A 19037-nucleotide genomic window follows, 5' to 3' on the forward strand; every position below is an offset into this window, starting at 1 on the left:
GCCCTCCATCAGCGCTAGCAGGGACGCCCAGCTCGGGTTTATGCATATTTGTGGAAAGACCAGGATGCCATGAGCTCAGGTGCAAGCAAAGGAAATCACCAATTTGACTGTTGTTGGGCTGCTAATATACAGTAATTTACAGGGTCAACGGGCCCCTCATAGCCCTGGGCCCCGTGCCACTGCACCTGCTGCACCAATGGTAAGGTGCACAGAAGCATAAAGAGTCAGCAAGCACCAGCAGGAGTGTGTGATGAATGGACCAAGAACAGCAGGAGCATCTGCCGTCCGCTGGGAAAACACGAACATGGACTTCAAACAAAATATTATCTCCAAGCCTAAGACTGAAATAGATATCTGCAATCATGAGGAGCACAAATAAATGAATGCTTGTTGTGATTAATTTGTTTTTTTTAAAACCTAAGTGCCGGTGCTCATGCCACCGCTGTTGCTGCACACGTGCAAAGCTGGCGCTGCACCATTAGTTTAGTGCCCTATTGGCTACTTCTCCTGCTGGGGGAGTAAATCATTAGGGGCCCCTTGTACAAAGCATTTTTGCAGTTGGAAACGTCCAACCGCAAAAATGCTTTCACAAATGTACCAAATACAAATTGTGATTCAGTAAAACGCTACCTACTTGCAATTAGTGTTTGCGATTTGGTATTTAAAAGGGGCGTGTTTACGGCATTTCATCCAATTACTGAATCTGAATGGGCTGTATGAAAGTTTTGCTGACTCCCTGCAGGAGGTGGTAACCCATTTGCAAATAGGTACGGGACCTTCGAAGAACGGAAAACAAATATTTTTAATGGCAGGCGGCTGTCCCTCGGACCCCACTGTCTACTCTTAAAAAATTAAACGAAAAAGCTTATTTTTTTTCTTTTTAAATGCATCCCATTATCCTTTAAGGAAAACGGGCTGCATTAAAAAAAATAAACAGACTGCTTTATTGAAAAACAATCATAGACATGGTGGTCTTCTGACCTCAGTAGGCTGCCATCTCTGTGATGGTTGTGATTCCTAATGGGTCTCAAATTGCGACCTACCTCACTAATATGCATGAGGTAGGTCTATTTGTCACTCACTAGCAATCGCTAATGAAACTCAAAAGAGTTTCATACATGAGGAATTCCGATTTCAAAATTGCGACTCATATAGAATGGCAAATAGGAAATCGGTATTCCTGATGCTAGTACATCCTACCCTAAGTCTTTTTGTATTTTGCATTCTTCGACTGAGGTAAGCAAAAAAGGGCTGGGATGAAAAAAAGAAATTAAAAAATCAGTCTGGACACGGTACTTACTCCTTACAAGAGGTAAATCAAGTTATACCTGGCGGCACTCATAGATAAGGGGCTGCTCAGTGGGTTAGCTGCTTTGCAGTTGGTTGCGGCAGTACTCTTCACTACCGAAGCCTGAGCGCTGTAGAGCTTACAGAGTGACCAAAAAATAAATGTGAGCCCTACAGTAGGGGATCTTAAATGCACAGAATGCTGACTCGAACCCATTGCAATGCAAGATACAGCAGGATTTATTTAGGAAAAGAGGTCTACATACATCTGCAATAAACAAAGTTCAACTACTAACTCTTAAACATATGTGGTAAAAGGTATGATGGGAAGGTAAAAGAGCCCACATTTCTTTCTGCAGCTCCAACGGTAATCACACACCACAAAGAGTGAGCAACACCTGGGCTGAAGATGGACGCAAGTCCGTTCCGAGAGGCGAGTAGGGACTTTGGCATCTGTGAATAGGGGTCTGTGCTGAGAGCCCTAGCTGTGAGCTAAAAGTTGTTGTGACGTGTAAGTAGTAGTTTAGTGTGTGTTTTCTAGGCGGTGTGATAGCATTGCGGCTGTGCCCTCATGTAATGGCGTGAGCGAGGTGGTAAATGAATCCTATATTCGGTTGGTACAATAGAATCAACTAGCAGTGAGAAGGACTTAGAACATTTATAAAGAAATAACACAAGGATGTGATTGGTTACCGGTCATATCTCCTTACATTTTTGTACGGCTGCTCGCAATCACACTTCACAGGTGACCAGAGCTGCAATTACAGAGCCCAGGTCTAGGCCGGGAAAATTACTCATCTTAATGATGCTGCCTCACTGGGGGCACATATGACTTGGCATGCTTGCGGCAGGGTCAGAAATAACTTCTCTAAATAAATGTAGCACAGGCATACCATTATGCTTGCCTTTTGAACACTTTTAGCTGGGACTTAAACATCAGTATGCCGTACATCATGCCCTTAAATACCGAACAATGCTAATTAGTGCATGGACTTTTAAAATAAATTAATCTGCAAGGCGCGGATCATGCCCGGACAGCCACAGCTGCCTGTAAAGCCCTGCAGCCTCTCTCAGACACTAATGCAGCAAACGGCATGCGAAGAGGAAACATGCTGCACAACTTGTGACCCTCGGCAATCCGATACACTGCAGTTTAAGAGGCACGCTGCAACTTTCTCCCCTCTTCCACGGTGGTATGCTGCTAGGCCCAAGATCTGCTCTCTGTGCTCCTTCACGCAAGAGATCTTTTTTTCCACGCTGCTCGCTTTTTAAAAGCAAGAGCTGCAAATGGTGCCTCAGTGATGTGTGAAGTGTATGCGCTTCGCAACGGAGTTTGTGCGCTCAGGGTTATTACACTAAATGCACACTCCCTACAGGGAACACTGGCCATTAGGAATTTATGACTATAAGCCCTCGCTAAGTTACAACATTCCAGTAAAACTTACTTTGGGGGAAGCAGGACGTAAGATTGTTACAGTGAAAATGGATCTATCTTGTTTGTATTATTTGGTGTTGTAGAAACGTTCATTTTGAGTGAAGTTCCTGGCATAAACTGTGCACTCACTGACCTTCTTGCTCCGGACTTTGCTGCAGGGAATAGCGGAGACTAGGAGTCCTTTTGCCTGGCTGTAACTGGGGCTTTGCTAGGACGCCACAAGCGCCGCACTCGTTATCCCAGAGTGCCGCTGATTGCCGTCTCACCGCTGCGGGACTGCGAGGCTTTGGAACCAGCTGTAGCCTCTTCCCGCAGCGGCCACGCCCCCTCATCTGCCGAGCCCATAACTTTTCGCGGCACGCGCTTTGCGGGTGCCACTCACTGACCTTCTTGCTCCGGACTTTGCTGCAGGGAATAGCGGAGACTAGGAGTCCTTTTGCCTGGCTGTAACTGGGGCTTTGCTAGGACGCCACAAGCGCCGCACTCGTTATCCCAGAGTGCCGCTGATTGCCGTCTCACCGCTGCGGGACTGCGAGGCTTTGGAACCAGCTGTAGCCTCTTCCCGCAGCGGCCTCGCCCCCTTGATCGCTGAGGGCTATAAGATCAGTCTGGGCTGTCCGCGCAGCGGGACGCGTGCGGGACGAGGCACGGGACGAAGCCCGGACAAAGGGCGGACAGTCTTAGACAGTCCGAGACAGGCCGTGACTGGACTGGGCACGACATACTGCCCGTACTGGCAATATGATACCTGGCTAAAGAAAGATTTCCTGCGCCTGTTTATAACCACATTGTAACTCACCACTGTTCCTCTTTCTTCCCCAGTGCTCAACCCACTTGTAATTGTATGGTTTAAGAAATTTGTGTTCTAACTAACTCTATCTAGGATGCCAAAAAGGATTCCTGCTGTTGCGGCAAACACTATGGATAATTACATGGTACATGTTGTAACTAAGATCAATAGTGAAAGAAGACAGTCGCTAGGACTGAGTCAATCCCCCATTCTTCACCCTTTGAGCCCACCACCAAACTCCCCGTGGGTAGATATATCATCTCAGGATGTAGGAAACAGAATCCCAGACACTGAGATACATGATAGCGAGATTCATAACCATAGTGTACTTTTAGAATCTGACCAAGATTTAGATCACGTTACCGACATTGAGTCCCAGCTTGACGATACTGTACAGGATTCCCCCATACACGTGGACACACAGGCGGATACTGTAGCTGAAGATCCTCCAGTTCTTGTGCCTGCTGCACGGGCGATTAGAAAATGTAGAAAAGCTCAGACAAATCGTGGAGGGTCGCGCTCAGGGAGAAAAAGGGTTGCAACACCACCAAAAATTAGGGACAAAAGTAGGGGGCAAGGGGTCGATAGCGATAAACAACACGTGGACGATGAATTATTTATCAGGATAGCGGATATGTTTGATAGTAAGCTTAAGGCTTTTATTAAACCGGTGGTGGCTAAATTAGATAAGCTCTTTGCTGAAGTAAAGAAACTAGGCACGGTACAGAAAAAGATAACGGATGAGGTGACAAACCTATCAACTATAGTCACAAATCTAGCTAACTCAATCAAAGAGCTTAACATGAGTGGGATAGAGGGAGGTGCAAACGTAGCACAGACCAACTCACCTGGACACATACCAGTAATACATAATAATCATTTACCGTTAAGAGAAGATCCACCTCCAAAACCATCTGAATTGACCCCATTAAACCCAGAAAACGATTCATTACAATTTATAGAAGATGCCTCACCCCTAGTATTGGTACTTGCAAATGTCCCACCTCTGGTTACTGGCCAAATAGAATCCCCTACATCACTGACAAGTAAGGCCCTGCATTGGCTGTCTGGCAACATGCAGATGGCCCCTCGGGGGAAACAACAGCTAGCAGGAGAGGTCAGGTCAGCCAGAAGGGTACCTTGGATAGGACAAAACCCAAAAAAGTTTACTGGTGACTGTATAGTTTTAAACTTTATGAACTCAGCAGCACTACCTAACATCCTATCAAACATACTCCCCCCCCCCCCAACGCAGGAGAGGCACTATTGTCCCACTTACTTTAGAATTCTTTGGCAAGTAACAGCGTACAATGACTTATCCTAAGATAACCCATGCCTCCACAAGGTCAGCTTGGAATGGAACATCAAATGGATGGGGCATAGGTGCATCAGCTAATAACTGGGGGTGCAGTTTAGATAGGTGAGAAGGGCCACAACAGATATACCAACACGAACATCAATACCCTACCTATTTTAACAATCAGTACAACATCCCTATTTCCAACAGGTTTGACGCCTTTTATGGACAGGGCGGGAAGGAAGGGGTTGAATGACTACCTGATATATTCCTTTCTCCCGTTCATAGTAATTGTACACAACAAGGTGTAGGATTAGGGTACGAGGATAATATAACTGTGTTGCATGGACCTAACCCCGAGTTGACTGCTTTACCAGCCCAGATAAATCAATTTATCAATTTACCAGACATGCATAACCCAGCCTCTACACATGTAGACATAATATATAATTCTGTGGCAGAACAGGCAGATAGACGTATAAACCAGACGCATGTTACCTCAGCTGAAAAGGCTGACATAGACACAGATGCCAAAACTTTATATTTATCATCACCCTGTAATGAAAGTCTAATATCATGGAATATTGCAGGGCTTCGTGATGAATCTAATGATATTGGTTGGCTGTCTCTAGTCAAACAATATGCGGTAATATGTCTCCGGGAAACATGGCTGGTGGGAAAAAATGTACATATCGAGGGTTTTCAACATTTTTTCATCTCAGCAGAACCCTCAGTTAGTGGTAGAGCAAAGGGGGGCCAGGCAATCTATGTTAACCTGGCTCTTACATGCTCTAAAGCTGAGTACCATTCTGGTAATCGAAACATTCAGGTTTTGGAGCTAAAGAGGGGCAAAACTACTTTCACCCTGATTAACTTTTATAATGCAATTAATCAGACAGGTGACTGTAATATACAGCCTTTATGTGACTTTTTGAGAGAAAACGTTGAGAAATTGCCCCGTCAATTGCTGCTCGCAGGTGATTTTAACACACATCCATGTGGAAACCCCGAAGTGACTGTCATTAACCAACTAGGATGTAACAGCCTGGAAGGTTTCCACTTTGATCACTCGCGGCGTGGAACAGATTTAAACACGCTAATGAATGAAAATAATCTAATTACAGCAATGTCTACGGTGGCGGACCAAACTCTTTTTCCCATTCCCACGTTTAAAGGTCACACTACTGGATCATACATAGACCATATTTTATTGTCCGCTGACCTCGCCAATACTGTTCTGGACTTCTACATCCAAATGAGTATTTATAGTGATCACAATCCTATATGTATCAAAATGGGTGGGGGAATTTTTGAACAGCGAAAGCCACAAGTGGATTGTGGGTCCACAAAATGTATAAATGGGAAGCGTCGCTTAAAATGGTCAATGGTGAACCATGAAAATCTGTATAATTCTATTATTAACTCATGCAGTTCTGAACTTTCACTATGTATATCACCTGAATCATCATCGCAACAAATTTTGGCATCCTTTGAGGGCGTCGCACTAATAGTAGGATCGATGTTAACGGTGACAGCTAAAGGGAATGTAAGTAGTAATCCAAAATGGTTTGATAATGCTTGCTCCAAGGCCAGCCGCGAGCTCAAGTTAGCACTGAAAACCAAACCTAGAGATCCGGTGCATATTAAGGTTATGCAGGCTAGGTACAAAAAGTCCCTTGCTATTCGTAAGAGAGAAGTAAAGAAAAGTGTATGGGAGTCTCTTTTAGATCCCAAAATATTGAGAAACAACGCCAAGTTTTGGGATATTATAAATAAACCCTTATTTGATCACTCAAACAACTCCACCATGGGTACAAATATCCCAGAGGAAGAGTGGGTTAACCATTTTAGTTCTATTTTTAAAAGCAATGAGTTACAGGCGGAATGTATCCCGGTTGAACCTAAGGAGAAACCATTGCTCTTCTCAATAAACGAGGTGGAAAAGGGAATTGAAGGGCTGACAAGTAATAAGGCCCCAGGACCGGACGGTCTTCCATCGGACCTCTTTAAATCCTGCAGATCGCTATGGGCACCAGTCCTCACCGCAGTACTTAATGCGGCTGTGGTTTCCGGTTGCCCAAAGTCTTGGGGGGTATCCACCATCGTACCCGTGTTCAAGAAAGGAGACCGTAATAGCCCCCTCTGCTATAGACCAATATCTCTAATCAATTCTGTTGTCAAAGTAGTGGGGGGTGTAATTTTAAATAGACTGGTCGCATGGGCAGATGAAAATAAAGTAATATCCCCAATTCAATACGGATTCAGGCCCGGTCACTCTACAATCACCCAGTGTTTGAACTTGTACCTAATTATAGGGAAGTACACCAAGGCCCGACAATGTACAATTCACATGGCGTTCATGGATCTATCGTCGGCCTTCGACTGTGTGAGCCATAGAAAGCTCTGGAACGCCATGATGAAAATGGGTGTAGAGCAGAATCTAATTAACTTACTAGCAGATATGCATTCTGACACAAGGGCAAACGTCCGGTACACACAGGATTTAAATGTGACAAAAGATTTTGGCGTGTACCGGGGCGTTCGACAAGGGTGCATTTTAGCCCCGTTCCTTTTTAACTTATATATAAACGATTTGGAAGAGCATCTCTTAAGTACAGGAGCAGATTACCCTTACATTGGACGTAAAGGACTGCCAGTTCTGCTTTATGCGGATGACGCAGTCCTTTTGTCCAGAACTGCTAACGGTCTTCAAACATTATTAAACTCCTTTTTTACATTCATGAAATCTCGAGATTTGAGTATAAATAACTCCAAATCTTTCGTAATGAAGGTTGGCCAAGGTAACAAAAAGCCAAATTGCTTAAATGTTAATGGGGTCACAATCCCTATAACAAAAGCATTCTCCTATCTCGGAGTCCTGTTCGATTATCAACTGAACTGGGGACCCGTAGTACAGAAAAAAAAGGGAGAGGTAATTAGGGCAAATGCTGCAATACTTAATTTTGCAAGAAAAATGGGCAACAGCCCAGTGGCTGCATTACTCCAACTTTACCAGGCCAAGAGTGTTGCTACTGCATGTTATGGCAGTGAGATATGGGGATATGTCCCACTAGGAGACCTGGAGATAGCAGAAAATAATTTTCTCAAACAGTTACTAAGGGTTCCTGGTGGAACAGCAAACTTCTCTGTACATGAAGAGCTAGGTGTACCATTTCTATGTGACAAAATAGCAGTAAACCCCTTAGTATGTTGGCTAAATTGCTGGTTAAATAACGATGTCCCTCTTACCCAGCTAATACTGAGGGAAGCGTTAACATGGGAAAACAGGCTTAAGGTTCCTTGGATAAAGTATCTAAGCAACTGCTTCAGGGAAATTGGGCGACCCAAACTCTTCCTAACTCCAAAATCCATTACGAAATTGGATGTTATACTTGTGAAGAAGGCTTTTATTTCTTCCAGGTATTTAGACAGGGAGGCCGGTGAAATAAGGAAAGGAAGTGTACGCAAACATGTGCTATTAAAAACAACCCTGCTCATGGAACCGTACCTGTCATGGCCAATGTCAAGCTACGATCGCTTCCTGCTGACAAGGTTTAGGCTGGATTTATTTCATTTATTGCTGGCCGTGCCAAAGGGAGCCTACCGTGGACAAGTGTTGCCGGCTTGCGGCTGCGACGAAAAGTCTCCGCAAGACCTGGCACATTTTGTATTCTTCTGTCCATTTTACATTATACCACGGAGGCTATATCTAAAACCCTGTCTTAAAAAATTGAATTTCTCTCAATTCAGACCAGCACTTTGTTATCTTCAGATGTTAGGCTGGGATTGTACCTTATGTGTGTGTAGTTTTTTTAAATTAGCACTCAAATTTAGGAAAAGTATGGAAGGCTAACTGTGCTTGTAACAGACATATTTTTAGAAAAATATTCATTCTTTTATGTCTGCCGAATATCCCTTTTTTTAACATTTTGAGTGTATATTTTGCCTGTAACTTTTTGTAATTATTTATAATCAATTTAATCCAGTTGTTTTTAACTTCTTTATGTAAACATGAGTCAATATACGTTTTGTGTGCAATGCTTTTATGGTTGTTATTTTAAATAACCGAATAAAGATATTTGACTTGACTTGACTTGACAGTAAAACTTACTTTGGGGTAAGCAGGACATAAGATTGTTACAGTGAAAATAGATCTATCTTGTTTGTATTAATTGGTGTTGTAGGAATGTTCATTTTGAGTGAAGTTCCTGGCATAAACTGTGCAGTGATAGGCTTCAGTTTAGTGTGTATTATTTGGTGCTCTCCTGTGTGTGTTCTTTGATGCAGTACAAGGTGTGCCTTCTGAGAAAAGGTTTTGGAACACACTGTGCAGTGATAAGGCTTCTCTCCTGTGTGTGTTCTTTGATGCCGTACAAAGGTACTCCTATCAGCAAAGCGCTTGGAACACAGAGTGCAGTGATAAGGCCGCTCTCCTGTGTGAGTTCTTTGATGCAGTACAAGGTGTGCCTTCTGAGAAAAGGTTTTGGAACACACTGTGCAGTGATAAGGCTTCTCTCCTGTGTGTGTTCTTTGATGCAGTACAAGGTTCCCCTTCTGAGAAAAGGTTTTGGAACACACTGTGCAGTGATGAGGCCACTCTCCTGTGTGTACGCTTTGATGCTGTACAAGGGTCGACTTATGAGAAAAGCGCTTTGAACATTCAGTGCAGTGATAACGCTCCTCTCCTGTGTGTACGCTCTGATGCTGTACAAGGGATCTCTTATCAGCAAAGCGCTTGGAACACACAGTGCAATGATAAGGTTTCTCCCCTGTGTGTTTTCTTCGGTGCTTTAGTAGATTTCCCTTTTGATTGAAGTTCTTCTCACACATGGTGCAGTGATAAGGCTTTTCTCCTGTGTGTATGTGTTGATGCCGAAGAAGAATTTTCTTTTGAGTGAAGCTCTTGGCACATACAGTACAGTGATAAGGCCTCTCTCCTGTGTGTACACTTTGATGCCGTACAAGGCTATTCTTATGAGCAAAGCGCTTGGAACACTCTGTGCAGTGATAAGGCCTCTCTCCAGTGTGTGTTCTTTGATGCTGTAAAAAAGTTGCCTTTTGAGTGAAACACTTTTTACACGTTTCGCAGGGATATGGCCTGAGGCTGGTGTGTACTTTTTTGTGCCTCACAAGAAGTGTCTCATTGATAAATCCTTTCTCACACACATTACAAGCAAAGCGTCGCTCCTTTATGTGCATTCTGCGCCATTTTATTAAGTCGATATTTTGAGTAAAATTCATCTTGCCTCCGGAACCTTTATGGTTTTCTTTTCCATTCATATTTTCTAGATGTGATTGTTGTTCTGCAAAATAGAAAAAACATTGAAAATTACAAGAAGAAAATATTTCTTGAAAAAGCTGCATTAATATAATATGGAGAAGTGAACAGTTACAATTCAGGGGAAAAAAATGTAAGTTCTAGGAAAAAGAGTCACACATCCCTTTGAGACACAAATGGAGGCTAGTCCTCCTACATAAAGTGCGTTGACCTGGTCCTGCAGCAGGAGCATGCTGGGAAATTAAGTGATTCACAAGAACCACTGTTGGACATGGGGTTTCTGGTTGGCTAGGGTAGGCACCTAAGCCAGGCAGAATCCACCACTCTAGTCAGGGTAAACCAGATACACACCTGAGATAACCTGCGCTCACCCTCTGGTAGCTGGGCGCAGAACAGTCAGGCTAGTTTAAAGAGGCAATGTGCAGAGCATTTGTGCAACACACTCGTGCAGCAACACAGTGAGTAAACCACAAAAGGGAATCCATGCAGGATTATGTAAAAATAAATTCTATATTGTACATCAAACAAGATCAAAATGACTTAAATCACACCGTTCGCGCAAATAATGCAGGTTTGACAGAGTAAAATACAAATTACTATGAAAACATAGGTCACAGCGCACCTGAGCTCCTATTACATTTCATACGGTAACTGTAGTGAACATGGTTGACGTGATTGCATTTAGAAACCAAACGTACGGCGCAGGAGCACCTACTAAATGCTAAACAGTAATTGAGCTTAAGTCTTCCAGCAGTACTCCTCTATGGACGGCCCTGCGCCATTCTTGCCGTCATCTCCAGAGCAGAGACAATGCTGAACAAGAAATGCCCCTCACGCTCTTGCGAATTTGGAGCCCGCTGGGGGCGCTTGAATTACGTCTCTTTGCCCAAGGGAAACCAAGCCACCCGTGAAGGGGAGCAGGGTGGCTTTAACCCTCTTCTAGACCCAACCCGCCTCACAGTACCTTTGTGGGTGCAGGGTCACTGTCCTCAGGGCATCTGTAACTTGCTAACAATGTTGTCATGTCTCAGGAGTGGGACCCAACGTGGAGAGCTTCCTGCAGTATACGAGTTAAAACCAGAGGGTGAGGCTGGCTGGAATGAGCCTTAGAATGCTGGCCCGCCGCATGTTACAGAACAACGTGTCGTCGAAAGGCCTGCCTTGAAGGCTTTATGCAGCTCCTGTAGCTCTGCAGCATTAGATGCTGGACTGTACCATCTTAGAGCAGTACAAGTCTTCAGGGGGCTGTTCCTCGAGTCTCGCGACCAGAGGGGCCACACTAGTTTATTCTTGGTGGCATCTGATGGTGGCAATATCTTGCCAGACTTTGGGGGTGAGGGTCACAATACAATTCAGCTGCAGTGAGCACGATGCTCAAGGACGTGTTTGTTTCTCTGGTAATGCCTGCAGGCGAAACAACGCTGTTCACGCTAGAGAAAAAACGCTCACCACATGCTGGTTTGTAAAACGTGGAACACTTCCCTAGAATGCACAAAGGCACTCCCCTGGTCAGAGCGCTGCACTGTAGTCCCATGATGCACTGTCCTGTAATGCACAAAGTTTTACCTTGGTGCAGAAGGGAGTACTGGCGACATGCTAGCCCTTGTAAAATGGGCTCACCCAGCAGAAGTCTTGGAGAAAAGAGGCATCAAGGTCTTTGATGGCCCTGAGATCTCGAGAGAACAGGGGGCAAGCAAACAAGCCCTTGGAGAGCACTTCGGGGTACAAAAGGAGGTGGCAGGCAGCAGACAGCACATACAGTTAGGTTGCAAATTGGTAGTCTGTACTGCAGCCCAGCTGCAGCAGGTCAACACAACAAGGCAGTTAGTTGAAATGGTTGTTGCTCCTGGCAGCACAGCAGTCCTCATGGCAATGAGCAGTTTGTAGAGCCAACAATGTCTGGCTATAAAGTCCAAAGCAGCGTCTAAAAACATGGGATCAGAGCTCCAGTACATATACTCAAAAATGTCTTTCATGAACGGGTGACTTCAAATGAACCCTCAGAAGTGTGCAACTGTCCCTTGCAGCCCATTCATGGCTCCAGACGATCAGGAGGGGGTAAATCAGCCCTTTGAGGGAGGGCAGGACACAACCTATTCAAATGTAAGTGTGAATCACCTCTCTCCCAGCCCAAGAAGACTATCAGCATGCAGATGAATGCAGATGTATCCCCTGTCACACCCAGCCCCTTCCATTGGGAAAGCTTGGTTGTCATGACTCTTCCAAACATGATAGTTGCAGGGTTTTCCTCTGTGGTTGAGTGAGGGGGTCAAACAGTAACCTCAAAGAATAGTGTTCAAAACTCCTTCGAGGTCGAACTTTCCCAATGCAGAATGCTGAACAGCCTTCTTTAGAGTACTCCTGTTATGTTATGTTATGTTATTCGGAATTTATCAAGCGCACGGTCACCCAGAGGTTTCATGGCGCTGAGGGGAGACAGATGGTAAAGAAGTAGTCTAACCGTGCGCTTGCTTGAATAACCAGGTCTTCAAAGCACCCCTAAATTTCACCAAGTTAATACAGGACCGAAGAGAAAGGGGGAAGCTGTTCCAGGCTTTAGGGGCAAGATAAGCAAATCGACATCCGCCAAGTCGTTTTCTCTTGTACAGTGGCAGTTTGAGGAGGGACTGATGGGCAGAGCGAAGGTTCCGAGTTGGTTCATATTTATTTATTAGGTGATTAATGAACCTGTGGCTTTTGCCATGGAGGGCTTTATGAACCAAGCATCCTACTTTAAATGTGATCCGGTGCTCGATAGGAAGCCAGTGAAGAGAGGCTAACAAGGGTTTCGCCGAAGTCCTTCGATTGCTTTTGAATATTAGCCTGACAGCTTGATTTTGGACGATCTGTAGTCGTCTGGAAAGAGTGAGGGGGAGGCCCAGATATAATGAGTTCGAAAAATCGAGGCGAGAGGAACCAAGGCGATCACCACTTGGATGAGGGCAGAGTGTGTCAGAAGATGGGCGATTTTCCTGATCTTTCGAAGTTGAAAGAGGCTGGAAGAGATCACTGTTCCTATCTGATTTTTCAAGGAAAGGTCGGCGTTAAGGGTGACTCCAAGGCTCTTCACCGATTGAGCAGGCTTAGGAGGGGATCCCATCGAGGGTGGCCAAAAGTGAGGGCCCCAGCTAATCATACTCTTGCCAGGGAGTACCGGCTCAGTCTTTCCGGGATTGAGCTTTAAGTGATTCTCGTCCATCCAGCCCTTAATATGCATCATCGTGGACTGAAATTCATCCGCCGCGTATACACAGAGTTTAAAGGGAAGACCAGTTGCAGATCATCTGCATAATTGTAGATGGTGACTTTCCTATTTTTTAGGGACTGCAGCAATGGTTTCAGATATAGGTTGAATAATAGGGGAGACAATGACGAGCCCTGCGGGACACCGCATGTAGTGGGGAGTTTAGGTGCCATAAAATTTCCCAATTTGACTGCCTGGGATCGGTCCATTAAAAAGGATTTGACCCAGGCGAGGGCCGACCTGCTAAGGCTGGCCTGTTCGACGCGGTGTAATAAGATGGTATGATCCACCGTGTCGAACGCGGCCGATAGATCTAGGAGTACGAGGGCCTGATGTTCGTCATTGTCGGCATTGAACCTTAGCGTGTCGAGGACCGCAAGAATAACTGCCTCAGTGGAGTGTGCCTGGCGGAAACCGGCTTGATTTGGCTCAAGGTAGTCGGATGTCTCAATAAAATTAGAGATGCAGCTAGCCACATGGGCTTCGAGCAGCTTGGCCCCAAACGGGAGAAGGGATATGGGCCGATAATTAGAGAGCACAGCTACATCAGCACCCGGCTTTTTAATTATTGGAACCAGAATGGCATTTTTGAATGAGTTTGGAACTATTCCAAGTGATAAAGATTTATTCAGAAGTGAAAGGATTCCCTGAGGTAATATAGAATAAACTTCCTTCAGAATATGCGTGGGGCAAGGATCATTGGGAGAGCCGGACTTTACCCGATTCATAAGCTCTGCCAGTTTGGGAAAATCAATATGGGGGAAAAACTGAAGTTTGTGTGGAGTTTCACAAATTTCCCTGCTAGTTGCCTTGGTATGGGTCATCTGGATGCTAGCTTTTATAGTGTCAATCTTCTCTCGGAAAAAATCGTTAAGTTGGTCGCACAGTGATTGAGTTGGGGGTTGGGAGGGGGAGGTACGGGTGTCATTACATAGATCGTTGACTACTTTAAAAATTTCTCTCGACTTGTTTTGAGCCGTAGAGATTTTGTTAGAGAAGAAAGCTGCCTTAGCGGCTAGGATGGAACTATTATAATTCCTCCGGGCTGTCGTGAATAACCGCCTGTCTTTTTCATGATAGCCCTGCCTCCATTTTCTTTCTAGTTGGCGGAGTTCCAGTTTTTGAGTTTTTAACTCTGTAGAAAACCACCTATGGGCGTCCATTCAACGAGAGCGAGAGAACTTTGTTAAGGGGACATGTGCCTCGCAAGCAGATGAGAGCCAGTCATTGAGTGCTTTATCCATCAGGTTGATGTCTTGGTCCGAAGCCGGAAAGGAGTCTGTCAGGGTGGATAAGAACTCCGGAAGGCTAAGCGATCTCCATTTCCTGGCCGTCCCTCCCAGGGGCGCAGGAGTTTTCAAATTGCCCTGCAAAGTGATGGAAAATTGCAGCAGGTGATGGTCGGACCATATACAAGGTGATACAGTAGGACTGGAGGTGGGGATATTGTGTGACCAGATTTGGTCTAAAATATGACCTTTATCATGGGTGGGAGTTTGGACATGTTGATAGAAATTTAAATTGGAAAGAAGCTCGAAGAGTTCTGAGGCGTGAGGTCCAGCCTCCAGGTGGTTATACCAATAGTTAAGATCTCCAATCATAAAGACTTTATCAAAGTCAACGGTCAGGCCAGCCAGTTGCTCAGAAAGAGAGAGAGGGAAAAACGGCATAGATATAGGTGAACGATAGATCAAAACTAGTACCATAGTTCCTGTGTCGTTATCTGATTTAATTACCAGATTGTCAGTATCTGGCAGGTCTAAAGAGGGTAAGGTGGTAAACGTGTGGTCTTTATGGATAATGGCTGCGACGCCTCCCCAAGTTTTTCCTGGTTTTCTGTTCGCAGACAATATATAATAGTCTGATGGTAAGGCTGCGAGGATGTCTGGCAAGGAATCTGTCGTAAGCCAGGTTTCTGAGACAAGCAATATGTCAGGCCTGTCTGATTGAAGTAGGAGGAAAATGTCTAATTGATGTTTTACCAGGGATCTGGTGTTAAGGTATAAGCAGTTGAGAGTCCGAGCATCGGGACGTAAGGGCGGGATAGATAGATTGGGGCTTTGGGGGTGGAGCAGAGGATGAATCCTGCGACACCTGATGGGTGTGAATGTTGTTGATCTTTAAGCGGGCATGAGGCGTTCTACCAGACCATTGGCCTGGGGGTCAAAGGGGAGTGCTTTTTTTGATGCTTTATATTGCGGTGATTTAGAAAGTTTTTGAATTCTCGACTATTAAAAGGTGGGTCGGTGTCAGATTTTAAGATTGCAGGTACAAGTCATGACACAAAGATGCCATCTAGGTTTTGAATAACCCTGCTCATGTGTAGTGGATGAAAGGTCTTCTACCAATGAAAAATGTGAGTATTGATCAACAATAACTAGAAGATGATGTCCAGTCTCTGGAGGGCCATATAAAATCAATAGCAATTCTCTCCCAAGCATGATGGGGCAATTCTGACATAATCAAAGGTTGCTGACTAACTTGAGAGGAAAGACAGTTGCATATGTGACAAGTCTTCAATTCTTTTTTGACCCTTTTGTCAAGATACGGAAACCAGTCTCGATCACGGAGAGCTCTCTTAGTGGCAACTATTCCTCGATCTCCTTCTTGGGCAAATTCAACTACTTGTTTTTAGAGACTTTGGTGAATAACAATCTGTGTACCTTGCAGAATGAGGCCTTCCTGCGTTACTGAAAGTTCATCTCTTACATTTCTGAACTTCATATACTCGCTGTCATTAGTGAGAGGTCTAGAATACTGGTTCCACAACTTTTAATCTTGACATGCCACAACCCTGGCTTGTGGCAGTGGCAATTTGCTCTAAAGACATGGCAGTTGGTGTACTCGATTTCACAATAAATTGGATGTAATCCTCCACTGTCTTACATGGGGTACCAGGGCATAATCAGCCAGTTTCTGATCTTTCCCTGGACGATGAAGAATCGTTTAGTTGAATTCTTGTGACCTCAAACCCCAATGCTCAATTCGAGGAGGCATTTTTGCTGTGGGATTCCCAAATACCATCAACAATGCTTGGGGATCAGCCACTAATGTGAAGGGCTTTCCATACACAAACACATGGAAATTATTCACAAGCCCAAACCAGTGCCAGACTTTCTTTCCCAGGGTGCGAGTATGCACGTTCAGTTTGTGACTGGCTCTTATTGGCATGTACCACGATATGTCTCCAGGCATTTGGCGGTCCCTTGTGCTGTGCAAGGATTACGCCAAACCCTACAGGGCTAGCATCAACTACAACCTCAGTATGGAGTTTGAAATCAAAGTCGGGCATTTCAATGGCGCTCTCAATGGCTTGTTTGATTTTTTGGACGCTCTTCTCACACTCACGTGACCAATGAAAAGACACATACTTTTTGGTTAGTTCTGGTGCAATGACCATAGCAAAGTTTTGTATGTATCTAGAACAGTAATTGACCGTTCCAAGAAATGACTGTATCATAGAAATGCCTTGTGGGGGATTTGCAGTAGACAATGCTTGCACGCTAGCTGGATCAGGTTTCATACCCCCATCACAAAAGACATGGCTGAAGAATTTCAAGCTTTTCTTGTGGAATTCACGTTTGTCAGCATTCAGAGTTAAGGCTGCATCATTCAGCAAACGTCATACTTGCATGAGAGTTTTGTAATGCTCTTTCTGTGCAGCCCCACAATACCAATATATCACTACAGTTAAATGCATTTACTACAGGCTATATGATAAGTGAAATGACGACTTGGAAAAGTTCTGCAGCAGAGGATATACCAAAACTCAATCGCTTGTAGCAAAACAAACCAATATGTATGTATGTATGTATTGGTGTATTTGTATAGCGCAATGACTGTCACCCATCGGGTATCCTGGCGCTTCGACTTGGATGATACAAACACAGTGTTTAGGCAGTTGCACAGCTTACAGAGAGAATTTACAAAGTTTTTGGAAACAGATAAGTTTTCAGGGCCTTCTTAAAGGGAATAAAATCATCCATGCTGCGCAAGCATATTGGTAAGGAGTTCCACAGTCTCGCCGCGGTAAACCTAAATGATCGGCCTCCCATCCTGGTCCTCGAAATCTTGGGAACTACCACCAGACGGGCTGAGGCCGAGCAGAGAGATCTAGACGGTACATACCAGGAAAACAAGTCCTGCAGAGGGAAAGGGCCCTGTCCGTGAAGGGCCTTATGTACCAGGCAAAAGGCTTTAAAATCAATCCTCTGGGAGATTGGGAGCCAGTGGAGATCCCTAAGTGCTTTTGTGGATGAATCAAAGCGTCGGCGCGAGAGGGCCAATTTGGCAGCGAAGTTTTGAACACGTTGCAATTTTCCCACCAGGGTCATAGGTGCCCCCAAAAGTAGTGAGTTACAGTAGTCGAGCCTACTTAAGATGATACTCCGCACTACCTCTGGTCTGGTATGTGCGGGAAGCATGGGTAGTATCTTCCGCAACATCCGCAGCAGTGTCATATAGGTGGCTACTGTTTTGTTTATCGACACGTCTAGCTGCAGGCTGGGGTCAAACATCACCCCCAAGTTACGAACTGATTCGGCCGGCAGGATGGTACCCTGCAAAGACGGAGGCCAAAAGTTCAATGGGAGAGGTCTAGGGGTACGATCCATTGAACAGTGTAGTACCTTAGTTTTTGAGCCGTTAAATTGTAAAGAATTAAGGCTCAGCCATTCCGCCGTGGTGGACATACACTGATGGAAAGTCTCCTGTGACACAGCCTCCTTGCCCTCAAACGAGAAGACAAGTTGGGTGTCATCAGCATAGTTGGTGACAGCTATGCCGAATGATTTTATCAGCTGGATCAGGGGACGGAGGTAGAGATTGAACAGGATCGGACTGATGGCCGATCCCTGGGGCACGCCCTGACCAACCCTTCTAGTATTGGATTTAAAAGGAGGCAGGGCCACCATTTGGTGTCTGTTGTCAAGATAAGACACCAGCCAATCAAGAGCCGATCCCGACACCCCTATTTCCTCCAGTCTCCCAATCAGGATCGTATGATTGACCGTGTCGAACGCGGCCGACATGTCGAGCAGTACTAAAAAAGCAGCTCGACCTTGGTCGGCACACGTCCGCAGGTCATCTAGCACTGTCACCAACGCGGACTCCGTCCCATGGGCGGGTCTAAAGCCAAATTGGGCCACGTCCAAGCAAGTGTTAGTCTCCATAAAACTGGAAAGATGTTTAGTAACCAGTTTCTCCAGAATTTTAATTGGGAATGGGAGCAACGAGATGTGTCTGTAGTTTGCTGGGCAGGTGGGTTCCAAAGTGTCCTTTTTCAGGAGAGGGGAGACCACCGCCAGCTTCCAACAGTCCCGAACCCGTGCAGACTCGAGGGACTGACAGCAAATAGAAAACAAGGGGGGGAAAAGTTCTTCCCGGAATAATTTCCAGAATTTAGGTGGGAGGGGGTCAAGTGGCGAGCCCGAGGATACCCCGTCTGCCAGTACACAAAAATCTTCAAAGGACGGCGGGGGAAAACTATTCAATTGCGCTAGACTGGCATCTTTCTCAGAAGTAGACGTAGAGGTACGATGGCCCAAGATGTGAGAGGCAGAACCTGGCAATGTAGCAAGGTTGTTCAAAATCGTTATAATCTTATCCTCAAAGGCCTGTGCCAATGAGTCACATAAAGTCTGAGAGGCAGGAATGTTCTTTACAGTACAAGCGGGAGATGACAAATCTTTGACGATCTTAAATAGG

The 19037-nt window shown here is 45.1% G+C and overlaps 1 protein-coding gene across 2 annotated transcripts in view; it reads right to left on the bottom strand.

Annotated features, from left to right (window-relative positions):
• The window catches only part of LOC144822093 (uncharacterized), a 438381-nt gene that overhangs the window by 350268 nt on the left and 69076 nt on the right, over positions 1-19037 (bottom strand). Inside the window, exon 3 of one of the 2 annotated variants that reach the window (XM_078679422.1) lies at positions 7651-10112. The exons of the other annotated variant lie outside the window; for it this stretch is intronic. Within the exon in view, the coding sequence (XP_078535548.1) occupies positions 8947-10112 (1166 nt within the window). The 3' untranslated portion in view covers positions 7651-8946. Of the gene's footprint in view, positions 1-7650; positions 10113-19037 lie in introns of those variants that run through there. 2 annotated transcript variants of the gene reach the window in all.

The sequence above is a fragment of the Lissotriton helveticus genome, chromosome 1_1 (genome assembly GCF_964261635.1).
Source record: "Lissotriton helveticus chromosome 1_1, aLisHel1.1, whole genome shotgun sequence".
NCBI classification, from domain to species: domain Eukaryota; kingdom Metazoa; phylum Chordata; class Amphibia; order Caudata; family Salamandridae; genus Lissotriton; species Lissotriton helveticus.